At 35.4% G+C, this 20,799-nt stretch overlaps 1 protein-coding gene across 3 annotated transcripts in view; it reads left to right on the forward strand.

Moving 5' to 3' along the window:
- Positions 1-20,799, forward strand: part of LOC112045460 (zinc finger protein chinmo) — a 105,635-nt gene that overhangs the window by 17,057 nt on the left and 67,779 nt on the right. The window contains exon 1 of one of the 3 annotated variants that reach the window (XM_024081637.2): positions 8,501-8,627. The exons of 1 other annotated variant lie outside the window; for it this stretch is intronic. Coding sequence is in view for 1 of the 2 variants with exons in the window: in XM_052891070.1 (XP_052747030.1) it covers positions 17,154-17,162 (9 nt within the window). In the remaining variant the exon portion in view is untranslated. Of the gene's footprint in view, positions 1-8,500; positions 8,628-16,839; positions 17,163-20,799 lie in introns of those variants that run through there. One more of the 3 variants, XM_052891070.1, reaches the window with a different exon arrangement.

Genomic DNA, 20,799 nt, shown 5'->3' on the forward strand with positions numbered 1-20,799 from the left:
ATGTCGGTGACTTTGGTTCTTTTGCGGATCTCCTCATTTCTGATTCGATCACGCAGAGATACTCTTAGCTCGTTTCATCGCCTACTGTGTGACTCTGAGTCTTCTTAAGAGGCTCAATTAGCGACAAAGTCCGATTAAATACCTAGGTGCAGTTCACTTAATCAGTGCGCTTGAATGGCGTGCCAAATCTAAACATACTACTAATTAGAAGTATCCTCAAGGCTCAAATGACAAGTCATTAATTAGAACACAGGTGTAGTGACGTAGTGTTCCGAGACGACAAAGACAAACATAGACGTCTCACTTTCACTCGCTTGTTTGTTTTGACACCGGCCAAATACGCGCACACTGATTAATTGCATCGCTTTGTGTCGTCGGTCACTGATTTACAGTGGCGTGTAGAAGGTTTCTAACTACGGTAGGCACTGCAAAATTAACGCAATTTCGATGCCACTTGGTTTAGCAGCTGACATTTTGAATCGTACATTGCAGTGCAGATTTCCATCTATGGCACGTGCACGCAGTTGGCTACAATAATCGTTTAGTGGGTCTTATTTTTAACTAATAATAACCTATAGACCCAACACACCTAACAATTTTTCACTCCAAAGCCACTTTGCCAACGATCTCAGCGTGAAAGCTAAGGTAATTTCACTCGCCAACACACATACAAGCGTACTTATCTGCACTAATGCAAGGGCTCCCATATCGGGGCATAGAAAACTGGTTACGGATCCTGCGACTACACACTTTCTATGTGTCTATGGTCTTAATCTTAACTTGTCAAATTTGTGGCCAACTATTGAGGAATTTAGCTCTAAGATTTGAGAACTAAGGAAGAAAGAACAGAAAATAATATTCGTTTTCCTACCGAGTAATCTATAGGTAGGTACCTGCTTAATATTATAAAGCGGAAAAGTTTGTGAATTTTTAATTTAATTACCAATTTTCGAAATTCTTTCACCAATAGAAAACCTCGGTATTTGTGAGTATCATAGATTATATTTTATTATCATATTCCCACGCACATGGAAACTAAGCGGTTGGAACTGCGAGCCGTCTGCTAGTCTATACTAAAATCATAAAGAGGAATGATTTCATTGTTTGTTTGTATTGAATAGGCTCTGAAACTGCTGAACCGATTTTAAAGATTCTTTCACTGTTGGGAAATTACAGTATCCCCAAGTGCAAGGCAATATTTTATTCCCGTATTCCAACGGGAACAGGAACCACGTGGATGACACCGCGCGGTGTGTGCTACTTTATTACAATTCATCAAACTCAGCAGAGATACGCGCTATCAATGTATATTTGACAGAAATATAAATGGCACATTTGTTTGAAAATCAGTGTCATTGATAAGATTCTACGGAGAGTATCTGATTGATATATACGTGTCATGTAGACAGCGCCGGCCCGAAGTAATTTTTTAAATGGAGCGAGATCCAGTTATGGCGCCTCTTCTGTTTGCATCTAATAATATGGAGATACCTATACCAAATTATGAGTGTAAAGTAAGAATGGAACGCGAAGATCTTGACCATACTCTGGGGTGACCAATTGAAAATCAGGCGCAGTACCGTCTACGGTTGACTAGGATTATCATTTAGGCGTTCTCTAGGATTTGTCGCCTGGAGCGACTGCTCCGTTCGCCGTATGGACGGGCCGGCCCTGCATGTAGAGAATAACTTTAATCATTCGCTGCCCGCGAGTATTTTATCGAAAAGCCGGTGTGCGTTGAAGAAGCCGATAGTCAGAGAATGCGGTTTTAAAACTGCCGTTGTGAGCCATTTAAAAAATCTTTATATTCCTCTATTGCGCGGAGCATGATACTGTGCTATTGATCTTAGTTTACTTTATATCTTTTTACATGTACCGTAACGTAACGGATACGATGGGCGACCGGTCGTCCATTTAGGAGTCAAATGGTTAAGTAGTTTAAACAACTATAAAACACGCTTTTAGCACGCACTAAAAATTACAAATTTGAATTTAAGTCACATGACTATTTTTTTCGTATTCCTGACAGCAAACCCTTTCGTTTGATATTCATATCATGGGGGTGGATTTCAAGCAGCCAGTCCGCTATCTTGGGGAGGCCGCCATATTGGATTTGTAATGACGTTTCTTAGCTAGCCATGTATTGTCATCAGAACTCAGAGCGTGTGCAAAATTTCATTTTAATCAAAGACCAGGAAGTGGGTCAAATTAAGATTCCAAGATTTTCTTACATACATAATTACAAGTGAAGCTAATATAAAGCGTGTAAAAATTAGAGCGATACTGTAACGATGTTTTGTATAACTCGCAAGTGTGAGTTTTCAGTCCACCATAATTTTCTATCTCTTTTTATTGTATGGTGTTAAACAAAGAGAGATAGAGGTGAATTTCAAAGTCGCACTTGCGAGTTAAATAAAAGTTCCTCGCGAATGTGCAAGCGAGAATCCACCGTTGCAGACAGAATGGGCTTGCACAGAACCCTGAGAGACTGATACCCTGATAGTGACTGACTAGTAATAAATGTAGCAACCAGAAAATCTATACTAATATAATAAAGCTGAAGAGTTTGTTTGTTTGTTTGATTGAACGCGCTAATCTCAGGATCTACTGGTCCGATTTTAAAAAATCTTTCAGTGTTAGATAGCCCATTTATTGAGGAAGGCTATAGGCTATATATTATCTCCGTATTCATACGGGTACGGGAATCAATCGGGTGAAACCGCGCGGCGTCAGCTAGTTAAAAAATAAAACATTTAATCATATAAATGTTTTATTTTTTAACTAGCTGACTATTATATTAGCTATTTATATTACTAGCTAGGATATTGAGTCCTGTCTAAACTTTTGATTTTATTCACTAACTTAACTTCGTTCATTCATAAAAAATCATATTGATGATTGGTTGTTGAAAATGAGAAAGAAAATTCCTAGATTCCGATCGTAATGCCACCTTATCTACAGCCATTTCAATAGTTTTGAAGTGATGTGCGTGTATACATTTTAACTATATTTATATTTATAAGTATAAAGCAAAGAAAACATTTACCTATTATTATCTGGTTTAGGATAATTTAAAATGTAAAAGCTTAAAAAATGGCGCGTATCGACCTATATCCCGTACAGCGCGTGGACTATTTTCGACGATGGTTTGCAGATGCAAGCTTTGTTAGTGTTATTTATAGATCAATCGATCATTTCAGGGATTTTAAGGGAACCAGGTTAGATTTTTCAGTAAAATCAGTTTTGTGAAGATCTCTCTCAGTCAAAATACAACAATATATTATGGACTTGTAGTATTCGGTCCATTCGTTTTTATGGGACAATTAAACACTAATACACGGATGAATGATGAAGCCGTGATAGCCTAGTGGATATGACCTCTGCCTCCGATTCTGGAGGGTGTGGGTTCGAATCCTGTCCGGGGCATGCACCTCCAACTTTTCAGTTGTGTGCATTTTTAAAAATTAATAATCACGTCTCAAACGGTGAAGGAAAACATCGTGAGGAAACCTGCATACCAGAGAATTTTCTTAATTCTCTGCGTGTGTGAAGTCTGCCAATCCGCATTGGGCCAGCGTGGTGGACTATTGGCCTAACCCTTCTCATTCTGAGAGGAGACTCGAGCTCAGCAGTGAGCCGAAATGGGTTGATAACGTAACACGGATGAAAAAAAATATAGTACAATATCACCTGATGGTAAGTGATGATGATAAAAAATTGAGGAGTAGAAGGTTAACTTGGTATGGACATGTAATGCGTAGGGAAGAAAGTCATATTACTAGAAAAATGTTGAATGTGCAAGTGGAAGGACATAAGAGGAGAGGAAGGCCAAAGAAGAGATGGTTGGATTGTGTGAAAGAGGACATATGTGTAGAAGGAGTGGATGATGAGTTGACAAGTAATAGAGACGAATGGAAAAGATTGACATATTTTTCCGACCCCACTTAAGTGGGTAAGGAGATGATGATGATGATGGTAAGTGATGATGCAATCTAAGATGGCAAAGACATATCGAAACGCTACGTCATCGTCGTGGGATATTCAAATCAGACCAGTAGTTCCTGAGATTAATAATAAATCAAAAATCATTTATTTCAAGTAGGCTCAGTTTACAAGCACTTTTGACACGTCAGTTGACTATTTGTAAAGATTCTACCACCGGTTCGGAAGGCAGGTTCTGCTGAGAAGAAACCGGCAAGAAACTCAACAGTTGCTCTTTTTAAAAAATCATACAGTAATATAATTTACAATTGATGATAACATTACAATTTCTTATAGTTTTACTTTTTGTGTGAAGGTGGAAGCTGATCCAATGGCCTCCAAGCGCTTTTATCTTTAAGGAACTCATCAATGTAATATTAGTGTGGATATTACAGGACAAGGTATTTTAAGAGTTTGTAAAATAAAAGTGTAATAAAATCGAAGAATCGCAGCGAATCTGACCCACTTATGGGTCCGGGAGCTATTTCTAAACCGCCGCCAGCTGCAGTCGACACGCCGTGCTGACCCGGTTACCGCCGTGCACTACTAATATCACCATGGTTCTATCTTATTTTACATAATAATAAAAACGGGCAAGTGCTAGTTGGACTCGCCCAGTGACAATTCCGTGCGTAGGTTCATTATAAATAGTTTAGAAATATAATTGCGCAGATTTTGCCGAGCCTTTCCCGAAATTTCAGAAAATCCCAGTTTTTAAAATTAAATTCATCATCATCATCATTATAAACCCATATTCGGCTCACTGCTGAGCTCGAGTCTCCTCTCAGAATAAGAAGGGTTAGGCTATAATAGTCCACCACGCTAGGTCAATGCGGATTGTGCAGACTTCACACACGCAGATAATTAAGAAAATTCTCCGGTCTGTAGGTTTCCTCACGATGTTTTTCCTTTACCATTTGAGACACGTGATATTTAATTTCTCAAAATGCATACAACTGAAAAGTTGGAGGTGCATGCCCCGGACAAGCATCGAACCCCCACCCTTCGGAATGGCAGAGGTCATATCCACTGGGCTATCATGGCTCTCAACGGATATCGGATATCGGAGTTGGACTCGCCAACTGAGAATTCCGTACGTAGGATCAATATAAATAGTTCAGAAATCTAATTGTGCAGTTTTTACCAAGCTTTTCCCGGAATTCAGCTTCAGACAGATATACTTAATAGAAATACTTAATATATATATATATAACATTATGCATTATTCCTTGTATTTATTTTGTCTTTTTTTCGATTGGTTGTCTGGAAGAGATCGCTCATTAGCGATAAGGCCGCCAATTGTACATTCGTTTTTAAGTTAATTTCTTGCCTGTTATTATTATTTTTGGTGTACAATAAAGTATATTTCATTCATTCATTCATTCAAATATCATCGTCATCATTAACAACCGATGGACGTCCACTGTTGGACATAACTCTTGCATAGGCTACTAAAACCACGGTTTCGAGCCGCCACTATCTAGCGGTTGACCAATAGAAATATAAAATAGACCCCCGTTTTTTTAAAGATTTAATTACAAATGTTACAAATACAATTTCAGTTTTGATATTGTAGTCTATAACGATGCCAAACAAATTTCATAGTTCTAGATCAATGGGAGCCTGTGTTGATTCTGTTGAGTGTCGAAATACGCGTTTTCTGTTGAATAAACGTAGATTATGTAACCTATAGTTAACATTTTACAGGGATTTAAAAATACCCTGAAACTGCTCATAATTAAACATCGTCGTATCGTATCGTTATCAACCCATATACGGCTCACTGATGAGTCTCCTCTTAGAATGAGAGGGGTTAGACCAATAGTCCACCACGCTGGCCCAATGCGGATTGGCAGACTTTACACACGCAGAGAATTAAGAAATTCTCTGGCGTGCAGGTTTCCTCACGATGTTTTCCTTCACCGTTTGAGACACGTGATATTTAATTTCTTAAAATGCACACAACTGAAAAGTTGGAGGTGCATGCCCCGGACCGGATTCGAACCCACACCCTCCGGAATCGGAGGCAGAGGTCATATCCACTGGGCTATCACGGCTATATATATATTTCTGTTGAATAAACGTAGATTATGTAACCTTTAGTTAACATTTTACAGGGATTGAAAAATACCCTAAAACTGCTCATAATTAAACATCATCGTATCGTATCGTTATCAACCCATATACGGCTCACTGCTGATCTCGAGTCTCCTCTCAGAATGAGAGGGTTTAGGCCAATAGTCCACCACGCTGGCCCAATGCGGATTGGCAGACTTCAGACACGCAGAGAATTAAGAAATTCTCTGGCGTGCAGGTTTCCTCACGATGTTTTCCTTCACCGTTTGAGACACGTGATATTTAATTTCTTAAAATGCACATAACTTAATTAAACAAATTCGAATTAAAAACGAGTATAATTATTATAAATCCGAGCGTTAATTACTATGTCTCAATCAAAGTCATTTTCATGTTTCAATTTATAGTTTTATGATTTATTTTTAATTAATTTGATACAATTATTCAATTAGATGGGCTAAACAATAACGTAAATTGAGGGTTTTTCAATTTACGTTATTGTTTATTTGTTTTATTATTATATAGTTTATTTTATTGTCTGTTTGTTGAATTTGAAATGGACTCGATGAAACTCTAACAAAGCAAGGTAAATTCTACCTTTAGTTCTTTACTTTATAATTACAAAGGCGCAGTGTGTTAGTTTGTGATTTGAGTGTACCGATTTTGAAAATTATTTTACCAGCAAAGTTATACCCGTATTCCCACGGGAACAGGAACTGCGTGGGTAAAATCACGGCGCGTCTGCTAGTAAAAACTAAAAGTAACTTTACCTGAATGTGTACTTTTAAGTTAGGTTGTTTAAGTAATTGACAGTAACGCTAGCCACTCACCATCCAATAGAAAGAAGAAAGAAAGAAAAAAAATCTTATCTGCACGACATCATCGCGAACCGACGCAGATCGCAGATTTTATTGCTGGGTTGAAGCTCCATGTTCCTCTCATATAAGGCCTGCAGTGGACAATTAAAATTAAGCTGATGATATAGGTATATTAATTAATACATTTGTATTAATCAATTTTAATAAATGTTGGCAGATAATATAGATTTTATATCACTTTATAATCCGTCTTTAGAGTATACAAAGCACATTTAAAGTTATTTTTATTAATATTAATAATAATATTAATTTATGAGTAATTTTCAAGTACTATATTAAAATCATTATTTTATATATCGATAAACTATCGGAACTAGTAAAAAACTGAATTCTCGCAGGTAAAGACGTCATATTCTTACATGTGGTAAAGGATCAGATGGTTACCCAAATGTCAGGGTCATGCAAAATATAAAACCTTCGAAGGTCAACCAGTTTTAGAGCATTTTTTTAGCTTTATACAATAAATACCTACTCTATTGCATGGAGGTTATAATGTATTCAAAATGAATTGTTTTGATACTGATGCTCAAATAAAATTTAATACTACTTTTATTAAACATTTATTTATATTTGTTTTTTAATTTTCAACAATGTTTATAAAATATATCATACAAACCTAATTGTATTAAAAATTTATAAATTACTCTCATTGTTGAACTTATATCAATTTTATTTCATAAATACATTTGCCTTAAACGTTGTCGTAAATTCTGGAGCTATCGTAAAGTTGCAGTAAATGGGACTTATATGTCAATTCTTTAAGCTTAAATTCGCTTATTCTTCTTCAAACTATTCTCGTATCTACAGGTTTTACACTTTTTATATTTAGTAATAGCCTGAAAAATTACATCGCTTAAAATCGACTTTATATAAGATACTTTAAGGAGTTCTTTATTCATTTGTTTTAACTGTGATTTCATAGCGCAACTTTTACAATAAATAAGTAAACAATCAAAATTATGACATAAATATAAAATTGTCATTTATTATAACAACAATTTCAAACTACTATTACAAACTAATTTCAAACTTTCTATTTCAAACATCATTTTCACAATTTATTTTTATGTTTTTGCCCTAACAATAAATTGTATACTTGTAGGTACTCTTCTGTATCGGTATTAGTCTTAGTCGAAACAGCAATTAACGAGCTTTAAAAAGCCTCGGCTAGCTAGCTCCGCGATAACCTCTTACACGTGGCACCTGCCACTGAGACGAATCATTTTACAATTCCCGCCGCCAAACAGGCGACAGAGGCGCTCCATAATGAAATCGGAATTCAAGGGCTCCAATTCCGTCTATCAACGTATTGTCTTCCAACCAACGCAGGTGGATAATTGATCGGGCAAACAGCGCGGAATTCGGTGAAACCGTTACGCAATGCATTTTTTAGGGGGCTTCAGAAATTACAGGGCGGGCGGGGGGTGCGAACGGCGGGATATGACGTTCGATTTAAAGGGTACCGGGTGTCGGGTGGCTGAGGGTGGGCCGAGCTGCAGGGCTGTTGACGGGCGGCGCGCGCGTGCGCCTAGAGGCCCGCCACCGCCCGAGTTCCGCACAAGAGTGACAGTTCCTCCGGACTTCCTCCACACCGCGCGTCTGGCGCTGTACCGACTCGCGCCAGCCCGGCTGACAGCCGGCAACTCTTCAGCTAGCTACCGCATGGCGCATTGACCAACTTGTTATTCACACGTAAGTTGCATTCTATTCTCTGTGGCGTCACCTGGATTGATTGGGCTTATTGTGGTGCAGTGTTTGTGCTCCGAAACGTTTTGTGTTTGTCCCCGTGTTTGTGTTCGCTGCGATTTCGGTACGGTGATTTGTTTTATACAATATCTTTTTTTTATCACTGAATATTCAAATTACATATTTATTTTCTTTGTTTATCTATCTTAATTTGCATATATATTACGTTATTTATGTTTTCTAAGCTACCTTGATATTTTGCAGGCTATTTTTATGTTATCGGCAATTGACTAGGCAGTTGCATATTAATAAATGTAATTTATTTATCTCTACACAAAATTATCTTATTATCTCTAGACTAAAAATAGATTTCGCACGTTTTTGTACGTCTTTTTTTTAAATAATTCAATATTTTAGCAATCTTGAATTCGCAACATAGTAGGCCGTATCTATTTAAATACGAAGCCATTTTAGCAAATGTCAGTGCAAATGTAATAAAAGCAAATGTTTTTTTTTTTAATATTGATCTAAATATATTATTTAAATTTAGTATATTTCCTTTTTAATTTTTATAATATGTAGTTATAGATATGTAGGTACGTAGTTTTAATATTATTGTAAAACTTATTAAATTTTTCATGTTATTATAAAAAAAAGAATAAAAATATGTATTTAAGAATTGAAGGGAACACTGTACCCAAAATGTGAAATTCTGTTAATAAAACATATTACTTAATTAATTAATCTTAAATTTTTGATTGAATTACGGAGCGACATGATCACTCTGTGATAAAGCTCTTTAAAAAAAGATTAAAACAAAATATATGTATATATATACTTAATGCTGAAAATTTATTTGTCGACAAGAATAAGAAAATTTTTATAGGTAAAACGAACCGCCAAATACATACTCGTATTACCAAAAACCGTAATTGAAAAAAAAATCAGATACTTATAGATATAATGTAAACTATTGGATCAGTATTTTTGAGAAAATCGCGAGCACTCAAAATATATTTATACATAAACCATACCATACCATATAGAACGTCCTTTTATAAGTCGGTTAAAAAGGCAAGGACGCCGGAAGGGCATTCCCTAATTAATTATGTCGCGGACAACTGTTGCTTGGCAACCAGCAACAGCCTTAATCCAGTGGACTATGTTTTTTTGTTTTGATATCAGAGTAATCTGTATAGTCCGTGTAATAAACAACGTCTATGGCCCCAACGTAACTTATAACGCGATATTTTTATATAAAAAATATTATTTATATTATTATTTTTATAATTTATTTTAATGATTTTTATTGATTTTTCATTACTAAAATTTATTTAATCATGAAAAATCAATAAAATCTATAATAAATAAATGTCAATTATGTTTAAACTTTAAATAATTAATTTAAATGAGTCAAGAGTCTTGACTTAAAACTAATTTAAATTGTTCGAAAATTCATAAAATATCTAATACTATTCTTATAAATTTATGAAAAAACTAAAAGAATACGCAAACCAATTTTCTTCACCCATGGGCCCCAAAACCCTGGAGTCCTCTCCAATGCAAGACAAATTTTGTGCGTAAATTAATAAAAAAAAAATATCCTAATAATACGAAACAATGAAAAATCTATAGGTAGGGTAGAATATATGCGACTAAATAAAATGAAGACAATTAGCCATCTTTGTTCGCCTCAGTTTCGACGCACTATTTATATGTCACTAGTGCGGGATACGGGAAAAGATTTTATAGTATTAAATATGTCTAACAGTATAAAATCTTTGCCCTTATGTTATAAAGAGGCATTGATAAACCGTCGCGCTATTGAGGCATAAATTAGACTAGCGGACGCCCGCGACTTCGTCCGCGTGGAAATCAATGTAAATTTCCAAGCCCTATTTCACCTCTTTAGGGGTTGAATTAAAAAAAAATTTAAATTACATTATATTTTGTATTTTTTCATGTATAAAATTTTTATATAAATTTGTTTATAATTTTTTAAAACTGTCACTCCAAAAATTAAGGACTTGCCATACTAACTTTCAACCCCTATTTCAACCTCTTTTTAGTTTATTTTCGCAATAAAATGTATCCTATAACCTTTTCCGTATTTTGGTCTTACTCTGTGCCAAGTTTCAAACGAATTCATTGAGTAGTTTCAGCGCCCGAATAACAAAAGAACACGGACAGACAGATAGACAGACAAAAAATCGAAAAAAATAGCTTTTTTTAGCTTCTGTATCGATTATATGTATAAAGTTTACAAAATTTCTTCAATGTACAGACTGTACAAAATGTACAGAATTCGTATTATAAGTATAGATTCTAGATGGCGCTGGCGTCTGTTATGCCACGGTAACGTTTGGTGTTACAAATGATATAAGTAAAAGCTCAAATTGCGAATAAATGTATAAAATTCGACTAGTTAGTTAGTACACTCTGGCCCAATGCGAATTGGCAGACTTCATACACGAAGAGAATTAGAAAATTCTCAATTATCCATATTTCCTCACGATTTTTTCCCTTCACCGTTTGAGATATATTTTTTTAATTTAACTAAAAGGCAAGCCCCGGACTGGATTTGTACCCAAGTCTTCCAAATTGAAGGCAGAGGTCATATGCACTGGGCTATCACGAATTAGATATGTACTATTATAATATACTTACCTCAATACGTATTTGTAACTTCGATGCAAGAGTTTGGCATTGAATACTTCGACGTAAGTGCGAATGTTTACCCAGATGTTATATCTATCTGTTGCGAGTACATAGTTCGTTTGAGCTTTGTACCTTTTCGAAGAAATAATATTGTTAATCTGATATATATTATAGAATAAAGTCTTCTGCCGCGTTCGTCTGTCCATCTGTCTGTTAACAAGTTTACTCGAAAATTTTTGAAAGGATTTTAAGGACAAAGAAGTAGTGGGTTCGATCTTCGCTGAACTATTGTCGTACCCACTCAGGAACGAGACTATTAGTCGTATAATTATAAGATATGGCAAATAAAAAAAAAACTGGCCAAGTGAGTGTCGGGCCACGCGCAGTGTAGGGTTCCATAGATTGATTTATACTGTGATCCTGCATGTAATGCACAAAAATACCAAATAAAATGGGATAGACGATAAAAAACTCACCGTCACTTTGCATGTAGGAAAGAGACTCCATTTTTATTTTTTTAATTTTCTTTTATAGATGTAATTAATATACATATGTGTACAAAATTTCAGCTGTCTAATTTTAACAAGCTTTGGGTTATCTTACTGACAACTTTAACTTTTTAATTAACAACGGAATTAGAATGCAATTTTCGATTTCCAATTACGCTTTACAAGTTAGTTGACTATAACTCTTTATATAGCAATTGCTACTTAGCTGTGTAATGTATAAATTTTATTAGTAACAGTCTCTGCGCTAAACCGCGGACAGACGGACAAAAGGACGGACAGGCAGACATGGCAAAACTGTTAGGGTTCCTTGTGGGCTTCGGAACCTTAAAAAGGTAGTGATTCACGAGAAAGATTTATTTATATTTTGTGCATTTTTTTTAATGTGACGATAAAGTCCAACAACAACAAAATTTGGATACTTTTGGATTTTCTTCGAGACAGAAAACACTCTTTTGGATTTTTTTCGGAGGCAAGTGGGAAATACAGACTAAATTCATTTACATACATTTGCTGATGGGTATACATACTCGTATTACATAGAAAGAGAAGAAGTTACATCGCTTTATTTAGTTACTTGCCACCACACAGCATTGCTGTGTTCTTGTATTGTACTATTAACAAGTATTCTGTGGTTGTGGTTGGTAGCACCACCTGTACGGTAATTATTGCGCGTTAAACCTTTATTACCACCATTAACTTACTCGCGTATGGCTATTCGGGGGATAGTTGAGAGACATTTTTTTTTATATTACAACACTTCAATGTTACTTGTTTGTTATTAGGTAATGTTTAAATAATTTGATTGAAATTCTAAGTGATTTAGCGTATTTTCGAAATTTACTAGGTTGCTTATATTATATAGCCTTTGAGTATTAAAAAAAATATTGCCACTGAGCTTTGACATGTTACACTGTCTAATTGTCTACACATCGGTCTATGCTGGGCAACGTTTGACCAACGTATAAAAAAGGCTATCCATAAACGTAATTACTATAAACGAATTGCTTTATATAACATAATCCATCCATCCATATAATATATCCTTATATATAATATATCCATATATATTTTTATTTAAAGCTAAAATATCTATTCTTGAAATTTGACAGTAAAACTGTTATAAGTAGTCCAAATTCCGATTAGATTCAAGTAAGCTTCCATACAATAGCGACTACTACCAGTTCGAAAGACAGATTTTTCGATGACCTGGCAAAATATTTTTTTTTTAACAATATGTGTATCAATTTTACCTACTTTAAAATATTACATTTTAAGGTATTGCAGTCTTATTTGCAGTTATTGCAGGAAGTAAAGTTAAGTTCTTAAGTTGATTAATCTTATTAATTAATCATTCTTAACTTAGTTTATTAATCTTCGTAATTTATAGTACAAATAAAATCCATATTATTTTTATAGGCCTCAATTGTTTGTAATATTTTTGTGCGTAGCGAAAATACTAACTGATAGTGGTACACTGCACTGGTACGGTTCGATAAAAATGATTAGATAACCCTTTAAGAATTTAGTAAACCGTATTAGATTATACAGGCTGCCTCCTAGAGTACCCGGTAGTGGGTCCAGCTTTACCGTAGTAAAATATCTTGTGTGAACCTTTTTTTTTAATTTTGTAGGTACTCGTAAATTAATCGGGTCAAGCGATTATTCAAAAGATTTATATTTTTTTTTAATTTTATTAATGTTTTTTTTTTAATTAATATTTTAACGATTTTTAGAGTTCATCTAGAAGACAAGTGATGACTGCGTTTTTTTTTGGTAAATTTTGGATTGGTGGTTTAGATTTTTGATTCTTAATTTAACAGCTTCTTAACAGCATACATTATTGGTTGTGTTGTGTTGATAATAAACAAAATTTTAATGCAATAATTAATAAGTCTTTTCATTGCAAACATTAAAAATCAGAAAGCTTACGAGTCAAATTGATATTTTTAGTATTTTGCGGCAGTAGCTATAAGTATGATTTAAAATAAATCACCGCGACATAATTTTTTTCTTATAATAAATTGGATATTTTTAAAAATTTCAATAATAAGTATACAAAATTGACTCTTTTATTAATGGTAACCACTTCATCCTTTTGTTCATAAAAATATAATTACTGTAAGAAAAAAAACTTTGGCATAGCTAATAACAATTTTGGTAACATTAAATTTTAATTAGGTAGGTTGTAGGTACTTGAACGTTTTTCCTATAAATAGGTAGGGAAAAATGCGACGAGTTTATTAAAATTAATAGTAATGGTCTTTAAGGTTAATCATAGTTTTTTTTTATCATAATTGCCTTAAACAGGTCTTTCTCGCATTTTGATTCATAAATTCGCATAATTTAAACCTTTTTATGGTTTTCCTAAGCAAACTAGTTTTTTATGGGAACATAAAGTTTGCTAAAATGACTTTTTAAAAATGATTTGTACTTACTAATGAAAATGTGTAGTAAGAAGAATTTTAGTAATTTTTGGACTTTTTTTACTTTTCCTTCGGATCTCTTTGTAAAAATAGTGTACCTAAACCTACATTGATCCGGAATTTTATTTTGTTGTAAAATGTTTTGAAAAAAAATATCCAAGAAATAAAATTATGAATCCCAAACTATATTGGGTTAGCACCGAACATCTTTTGTTGACTCGACCCTGTAGTAGGCCATTCATATGGTAATAATTGAAAATTTCATAAAAAATATGTCAAAGCAAATATAATTCGGAGCATCCTGTGTTCTAATTCTGACGTTATCATTGCTCAGGTGGCCTTGCTAACGCTGATAAGGAAATAGACGCTGTACCAAATTTTGTTATGTACTTATGCGTTGCATTATTATACAGCATTGGTGCCCTTAATATCATATTATTTAAATACAAAAATTAGCTACTCTGAAGATGTTCCTTATGAATTGAATTTAAATTTCATAGGCCTAATTTGACACGACATGGCCAGACCTTCCCTTGCTTATAGAATGCATTTAGAAATCAAAAGAAAGAAGCTTCACATACTCTATTCGCCATATTTCACAAAGTCATCGCTATTAGAAGCTCAGTCACTGGCAGACAGTTTGAAAGCCTATGAGAGCTTTCTGATAATAAAGAGTTGTTTTCCACGACGTCATATGCTACGTTATGTCGCCGGTGGTCAGTCACTTAGCTTGGTGGCACTGGCAACCCTTTGAAAATACTGTTGAAGATTGATTAAAAGCAGTGGCTTGGGGGGCCCAAAATTAAGGGTAAAAATTTCTCATAAAAGAAAAAAATGCTTACTCAAAATAAATATGAGAGTGTCTTAACCTATATAGAATGTTTTCAACTTCTGGGCGCACGCTTAAAACCCGGGATAAAAAGAGATTATTTTTTTAAAGGTTTTTGTATGTTTTTTTTCCGGGAATGGAGAAGGATTCAGTGAGATTGTGGATAATACTTGCACTTGCATTTTAATAGTTTTTGCTTTTACACGTAAGGGGTAGCTACCCTGTAGTCCAGGGTAGCTACGTCCCTGCCTAATAGGTTTTAAAACCACCAAGGACAAACTCCTTGTTATCTCATATACAGTAATTTTATCAGTTACCTATATAATTTTGAGATAATTAAGTTCCGTAAAGTGACTGAAACCGATTTTAATGGTAACTTTCACTGGAAGAGGGAGTTCTTTAGCAACACATCTCCTTTTTATCCCGAGAAAATGCATTGTTTTGAGAAATCAAAATATAATGCGTATAGATTCGCGGGCGTCTGCTAGTAAAAATAAAGATCAATTGTTAAGCAAAAGAACCATCGCTAATATTCATCATCATCGCTAATATTATAAAGAAAGAATCAAAGATAAAAAGTAAAAAACTAAGGTAAACAATACGTGTTACATAAGTGTATACCTACTGTTATTATGTGACTGAGGCAGTATTCGGCACCAAGGTCGCTCAATTTTTGTTGCCTCAAGACTGTACTGACTGCTGCATCATTGTTATTTGAGGCGATCGATTCGGTGCCATTATTATGTCATTGCAACGACAATGTCGTCTCCATTTGTGTTTATGCGTAGTTAACTATTCAGAATATAGACGCACATACCTACTTTGATGTGTTTGTTTTTTTTTTCAATTTTAACAGGTTTTCGCTGTGATAGACTCTTGTGTATTAAGGATTTAATTGTGTAAATAAAAGGTTAACATCTTTTAATTATCCATAATCCATCCGACATAAGCTTTATTTTTCGAAGCATTCCTTAACTATTTTTCTTGTTTTTATTTTTTTAAATTTTAACAAAACTGTTAAAAGAAGAAAAAATCTCTCTAATGAATATTTATAAAAATACCCGCTCTTCCGTTTCAGAGTGTTCCAAAAATAACAATCATTTAAGTCTAGCGTTATATACCTACTATATTAGTCTAGCGTTTTCTTTTCATTGTTTGTCTATGTAGCTTGATCTTATCTTGAAATGAAATGCTTCGTAGAGTTGTCTATTATAATTTTGAATTACTTATTTTTTATTTATTTATAATAGAAATATTATAATTATAATAATATTATAATAACAAAAATAATAATTACTTATTCAACCTCAAATTCTCGAAAAATATTTTACAACTGCGAAATTGCCTTGGACTCCGCTAAAAAAAGTTTTTAGTTTTTTCTTATGGGAATATTCAATCAGTGACCATGCGATTCTATTCAGTAATATTATTTGACAGATATTCATCACGAGGTAAGGAAATTCTTAATTAATAATTTTCAGTGATTAATACTTTTCTGATTTGCTTTTGATTCAAATAATATCGTCGTTTGAATCCGTAACGCGCTATAGGAATAATATATTATTATGTAGGTAATTTATAGTGGAAACCAGCGCTGCCTCGGAGCGTGGACAAGAGCGGCAATGCGTCGCGCCGGGCGGCGCGGCGTGTGCAGAGCGGCCTGCAGTCGACGCCCGAGGGGCGCCTCTCTAGCCATCTTTTTTCATTTTGCGACTTGCGTGCGTCTTTTTTCGGCAGTTAACCTTGAATTTTTTCATAGCGAAGCGTTGCATATACGCGCGCAAGGCGAGTTTTGAATAGTCGTAGACCGTCCCCCCACTCTACGGCACGTCGTCCAAATTTTCTGCATTCGGACGGTGCGTGGTGTTTTCGGCGGTCGCATTCGCGAGCTAGGCTCCCGGCGGTTAGCACCGCGTATCTACGCGCACAGAGCGGCGCCCGCGCTAGCTGCACTATGCGGAAGTGAGACAAGCACGGACATCGCGCGGTTACAGTGCTAGTGTACACAGTGGACTCAGTGATACGAACTATGATATATCTGTGCACGGCTCGCGAAGAGCACTAATGGTTTTGTTTTGAAAATTTATCTCAAGGACTGTGGAATTTGACATTCATGGAATCGAGGAAAGTATCGTTGTTACTTGCTTTGACGCCTTTGAGCTTCCAGGACGGCCGGGATACAGACGGGTGACCGGGCTCGCCTCATTTGCGAGTCAATCCAGCCTCCGTGTAGCTATCGATGTATGCAGCTGAAAGATATATCGTGTTGACATTTCGCGGCATGCGATAAATATTAAGCGTGCGAAAAGGTACTGTAGTTTACGCCTTAAATTGTTCACGCCAAAGGATATTTTTGCACAAACTTCGTAAGCCAGGAAGGCTTTGCATACACGTGCTGTCGTTCGGGGGCTATTGAACTTGATAATGAGACAACCGTATTTCCTCTTTTTTGCATACCTACATTGCATCACTAGTTTTTGCACGTACCGAGACCGGTTTCAAAGTTTTCATCTTGTCAAATTTTCTGATGCGAACTGAATGAATTCATTAAAACTATGACTTAATTCCAACGGCTGTCGCGTCCTGCGTAGAGCACGCAGAAGCGCAGAACATGCTTTTAATGAATTCACGATGGAATCCAGTTTGGAAGCGAACGTTCGGTAATAATTATGGGCGTGAATAGAGCGCTCGCGAGTAGGTAAGCCCGGAACCGCTCCGCGAGGCGAAAACTGGTCTCGCAACGCATTAACATTTGCATAGAAACTGTCAATGTGGCCCCGTGGTCAGCTATTAGCACCTACTCGCTCGGCGGCGTATGTACCTACGCGGACGCGGTGCGTAACACTGTCGAGTTCGAGTCGAGTGCGTCGTACACGCATGTACTTATGCGCGTATTCGCATCGCGACAACCTCAATTGGATTTGTCTTTAATGCATTGTCATCATATTATATTGATGACTGCACTTTATTGATCTTGTATTTTTGGTTGAGTTTAAATTTACTTACTTAGAAGTTAGATTTTCATCATCATCATCATCATCATCATCATCATCATCATGATCATCATCATCATCATCATCATCATCATCATCATCACCATCATCATCATCGCCATCATTATCATCCATCATCAACATTATCAGCCACGGAGTCCACCGCTGCATTTCAGGCATAAAAGTCCAAGACGATGTTTTGGCTTTGATTGCCACTGTCTATTGAAGAGTTTTAAAATTGACTTAGATTTTGTGTAGTGGGATCAACTTTGAGAACTCGAAGTAAACGACCAGAACCCTAGGAAGTAAGTTGGATAAGAACCCTCGGACCCTGAGGCCCGAATGAGGGAGGTTCTGGATCGAAGGGGGAGGGAAGAGAGACAAATGGCGAGCAACTTTACATTTGATGCTTTTCACTTTATAGCGTAGTCAACGTCATAGGTACATTGTACCAAATTAATCCTAATAAGATATAGGTATTATGGTAATCTCTAGCTATTTCTCTTTGTTTACACTGACTACTAGTAGATAACTTCGAAAAAAAGTCAAGTCATTGACCAAAACTGATTGTACGTAGGTATATCTGAACAACGGGATGGATTGGATGGATATCTAAGTATTGTGTAGGTATATATGATGTAGTTTTAGTTAAGTATCTATCTAGCTATGGCAAACTATCCGTCAAATAGTCAAAGAGTTGCTACGAATGATCAACTGCAGACGATTACGCTTGATATCCTGCAGAAAATCTCATATAAACTACGTTTCGTACTTGTACAAATGTCCTCGTCTCGATTCTTGAAATCTGCTGTCTTTTAAATCATCCACGGTCCAGACTCAATAATTGCCTTTTGATTTTTTATCGTGATGAAGCATGGACTGACAAAGTTTAACCCTTGATAAAATGAAATATGCCTGGCAATTGCATTCTCTCATTCTATTAGATTTTAGAATATTGACTTTACAAAAAAGGCAAAATTTAAAAAAAGAATTTTGTTCAAAAAACATCTACGCGTTGCTATTGGGCAACACGATGTTAACGTCAACGCCATCTAGAATTTACTATGAGATTTACAAACACAATTGTAGACCGTTGTCATGGCAACAAAAGAACTATGATAACATGAACATGGAGTGAGTAACATAGAGATGTACAGATTTATTTTAATGCTTTGAGATTATAGGAAACAAGTAATAAGAAGTCGTAACTGGCAAGTTGTAGTGTAATCGATAGCGATTTACGGATCACAATCGCGCCGACCGTGGCCCTCGTGTGCTGCGGTCGCAATTAATCGACCAATCAGAGCCGAGCACGGTGACACGGCTTCTATCGCATTCATAAATTCTTTTATTTATGTGCGTTTTCAACTGATTCGAATTTCAAACATGGTTTAAACAATGCGCGAATATTTAGCAATACTTACTTATTAAATATTTTGTAGATATTATTATGAATTAAACAAAATTACGTCGAGCTTTTTATGAATAAATAAAATTATAATAAATTAATTTCTTGCTCTTTGCTTCAACTATATATGTATACCTCGAGGGTCATTTAAAGAACCTCGTGTAAATCACAAATTGACGTTGAAGTTTTCGTCCAATAGTATAACGTCATGAAAAGCCTGTGAAAAGCTCTTTGAAAACTTGTTACTTGCTGAGCATCAGATTCCTTTTAGAATGAGAGGGGTTATGCCAAATAGTCTACCACGCTGGCCCAATGCGGATAGCCAGACTTCACACACGCAAAGTTTTCCTCACGATGATTTTCCTTCACCGTTTGAGACATGTGATATTTAATTTCTTAAAAACTGAAAATTGCAGGCTTGATTTTTTTTATCCATAATAGTTGTAGTCTTACAGTATATTTAATTGTATATTACACTGTATCTGCAGTAAGATAACCTTAGCCGGCGTAGGCATAGTGCAGAGATAACGCAGCGATTAGAAACAACGTTCCAAAACTATGAAAAAAATATATACAGATAATAAATAGGCCGCAAGACTATATATTGGTATATTAGATTTTTGTGCATTTTTTTAATATCAGTCTACGTATTTATTTGATTTAGAAATTAGGTACGTACAATAATAATTTCTTCCATTTAGCCAATTTTTTCTACCTTCTATAAGAGTTTACGCTCTAAAACTTCTTTTAAAGATATAAAAGCGAAAGGACACTCATCACGAAATCTTGAAAATCGCTTGCCGTAGAAAGATGAAATTTGGCAGAGAGATAGTTTATAGTGACGTTTGTAAGAACGGAGTTTGCGACAGGGCCTAAGAAGAAGCAGGGCTTAAGAAGCTGGAGTGCTGGAGCTTAGACCCACAAAGCTGCTCAATGGAATGTATTAGATACAAATTAACTCCGGGAAAAGTATTAAAAACCCGCATAAATAGTAATGAGGCGACGACATTTATTGTAGGTTAATTAATGAATCATGAATACAAAAATGGGAGAAACAATTATTCCGATATGAAATAAGGCCAAGGGCTTATTACATATGAAATGCTATGTATTTGTATCGAATTTATGTATATTCAAAATTTGTTCGGGAAACCAATATGAAGAGTAAAGACTTCATAAAAAAGAAAGATGTTTGAAGAACCTATGAATTATGAATATACGGGAATTCATAGGTTCATCAAACTAAAGAATATTGTGGATACCATTTTACTAATCTTGCTTTCACACGCAAATGGGTCACCACAGTCCCTTATCATTGATGTGGCAAATACGGCACTAGTTACGCCCCTGTATCTCTC

This window comes from Bicyclus anynana, chromosome 3, assembly GCF_947172395.1.
Source record: "Bicyclus anynana chromosome 3, ilBicAnyn1.1, whole genome shotgun sequence".
In the NCBI taxonomy this organism is placed as follows: domain Eukaryota; kingdom Metazoa; phylum Arthropoda; class Insecta; order Lepidoptera; family Nymphalidae; genus Bicyclus; species Bicyclus anynana.